The sequence below is a fragment of the Numida meleagris genome, chromosome 27, assembly GCF_002078875.1.
Source record: "Numida meleagris isolate 19003 breed g44 Domestic line chromosome 27, NumMel1.0, whole genome shotgun sequence".
NCBI classification, from domain to species: Eukaryota; Metazoa; Chordata; class Aves; order Galliformes; family Numididae; genus Numida; species Numida meleagris.
Window position 1 is genome coordinate 3,452,694 of NC_034435.1, and position 2,734 is coordinate 3,455,427.

The window sequence follows — 2,734 nt, forward strand, 5'->3', positions numbered from 1 at the left end:
CCCAAATCCCATCGGACACAGCAGCACAGGGTCTTGGGGGGGGGATGGCAGTTTATTGGCACAGCAAAACTTGGGGGGGCGGGTGGGAAAGGGGAGGTGGTGGGGGGGAGATGGGACTCGTTCTCCGCTCACTCCTGGTTGGGGTTTTCCATCCGTGCTGTGGGAAGCGCCGCTCCGGGCTCATCCTGCTGTCCTGCAGCCCCTCACCACGGCTCACCCCGTGCTACCCACTGCGGGGAGGGCACGGTCAGCCCCATCCGCTCCCCGTTCCCTGGGGGGGTCTCCCGTGCCCACCCCCTTTACCTGGGGTTCCTCATCATGGTCACGTACTGCTCCATCACTTTCTGCACCATCTTCTGGATCTCCTCCGTATTGATTTTGTCTGTCAGGAGAAGAGCAGCGGGGTTAAAGCAAGGGGGGCACTCAGGGGGAGGGCAGTGCCCGCGGGGTATGGACTCACCCTGGTTCTGCAGCGCATCCGCGTAGGAGCTGGGGAAGGGGCCCGGCCGCACGCTGCCCCCGGGGCTGCCCGGCACTACATGTGGGGCAGTGTAGTAGGTGCCCACCTGCAGGGAGGAGAGGGGTGGGCATCCGTGCTGGCTCCCCTGGCCCTGCCCCGCAGGGTGGGCTCAGCACCGAGCGCTGGTGGCACCGATGGGGCACGGGGACAGGGGTGGCACCGCACAGAGCGTGCGCCCCGTGGGGCTGTGCTAAAGGCCGTGGGGCAAGAGCGCGTCTCCAGAGATAAGAGGGTTAAGAAAAAAAAGGGTGCGTGCAAGGAAGTGCCCGTGCACAAGTGCGTGTGCCAAAGTGCCAGTGGAAATGCGGCGTGCGCCCCGTGCCCGGCTGCCCCCCCCACCTTGGAGCTCATGCAGAGGCTGAGCTGCTCGCTGAAGTAGTTGGCCTGCGCGGCGGCTTTGCTCTTCTCGCCCAGCTCCTTGCTCAGCCTCTCCTTCTCCGCCAGCAGCTTCTTCTGCTCCTCCTGGCCGCCCTGCAGCTGCTGCTGCGCCTCCTGCAGCCTCCTGCCCAGCTCCAGCCGCTCGTGGGAGCAGTTGAGGTGGCACTGCTGCAGCGTGGTGTCGCAGACGCTCTTCCCCACGTAGTCGCTCTCGTGCGTCTGCTGCCTGGAGAAGAGCTCCTCGACGCGCTGCATCAGCAGCCGCAGCTGCTCCTCCACCTGGCTGCAGCCGAAGTTCTTGTTGCTGATGCTGATGGAGCGCAGGCTGTACAGCACGTTGGAGCGCACCGTGTCGCACTCGCCCTTCAGGTGCCCCAGCTGCGCCTTGGTGGTGTCACAGAGCGCTCCCGTGGCTTTCAGCTCCTGCTGGCATCTCTCCTGCTCCTGCCTGGCCTTGCCCAGCGCCGTTTGGGCCGTGGTGCAGCTCAGCCCCAGCTCCTTCCTCTGCTGCGTTGCTGTGTCCAGCTGCCGTTGCAGCTGCGCCTTCTCGGCTGCGTGGGGCGGAGGGTTGGGGTGCGCCGCGGGCCCCCCTCCCATCGCCCTGATCCTCCCCACGTGGCGCTGCCTGGCCCGGGGTTACGCTGTGCGTGGGCTCCAGAGGGGGCCCTGAGGGCAACTGGGGACCGCCATGCACAGACTCTGGGGGAGTGGGGGGGTCTGCGGGCCCCCAGAGGGTTGGGAAGGAGATGCCAAGGTTGGGGTGGGGCCCCCCCTTACCGGTGCAGCTGGTGTTGATGACGTTGATGGCCATGTAGCACTTGTCCAGGTTGGTCTTTAGGAAGAAGGTGGTCCTGATGGTGTCCTCCAGCTGGGGGAAAGGCGGGGGGGAAAGAGGGGGGCAGGAAAGGGACGGAGTCAGCGTGGCCCCCACCGCCATCACCTCGTGGCAGCACCAGGCGCTCCTCCAGCAGAGCGAAAGAGGCGGGGACCCCCCAGGATGGGTGCATCCATGGATCGGAGGGCCCCCCCCCACGTCCCTCACCCATCTCTTTGGGGTCCCAGGCAGAGGATCCTCACCCCACACCCCTCACCCATCCCTTTGGGGTCCGGCCCAGGGGTGTCCCCCCCCCCCCCCGACTCTCACCCTGGGGGTGCCGTTGGGGGCCTGGCTGCTGTTGCACTTCTCCAGCTGCCCCTGCACCTTCTGCAGCTGCCCCTGCAGCCCCTGGTTGGCCTTCAGCGTGGCGTTGAGGGTGCGGGTCAGGTTGGCGTTCCGGCCGCTCAGGGTGATGATTTTGTGGTAGTGCTCCTGCAGTTGCCCGTCCAGCAGCCTCACGTGCGTGTCGGTGCCGGCGTGCGCGTTGCCGTACACCATGAAGAGCACCAGCCCCAAGATGATGAGGAACTGGATGAGGGAGGTGAAGAGGAAGACGTAGCGCATGTAGAAGGCGCAGTCCCGCTTGGGCATCGCCTGCTTGCTCTCCAGCCCGAACTTGGCCATGCCGTAGCCGCTCTTCTCCATGCTGCCCGCGCTCTGCTCGCCGCACCCCAGGGCTGTCCCTTTCTACGGGGCCGCGCCGGGGTGGAGCCCGCTCCCCAGCCGTGTTTATATTGCTCTATTTAATATTTCCTTTTGCTGGGCTCCTTCCTGCCTCTCCGGATGCCTCCAGGTTATCACGGTGCAGCTTCTGTTTGCCGCGGGGCCATTGTTCCCCGTTGCTATAGGACGGGGGCACAGCGCAGCCGTTCCCCCCTCCCTCTCCTCCCCGGTGCTGATGGGGATCGCATGTCCTCTGGGACCCCCTCCCAGCATCGCCTGGCACGCAAGGGAATGGG

General features: G+C 66.1%; 1 protein-coding gene across 1 annotated transcript; it reads right to left on the reverse strand.

Moving 5' to 3' along the window:
* PLVAP (plasmalemma vesicle associated protein) lies at window positions 82–2,734 on the reverse strand. The gene is made up of 6 exons (XM_021378369.1): window positions 2,043–2,734; window positions 1,676–1,766; window positions 860–1,449; window positions 461–566; window positions 304–382; window positions 82–230 (listed from the first exon to the last, which is right to left on the reverse strand). The coding sequence occupies exons 1-6, from the start codon at window positions 2,418–2,420 to the stop codon at window positions 224–226; spliced, it is 1,251 nt and encodes a 416-aa protein (XP_021234044.1). The 5' UTR covers window positions 2,421–2,734; the 3' UTR covers window positions 82–223.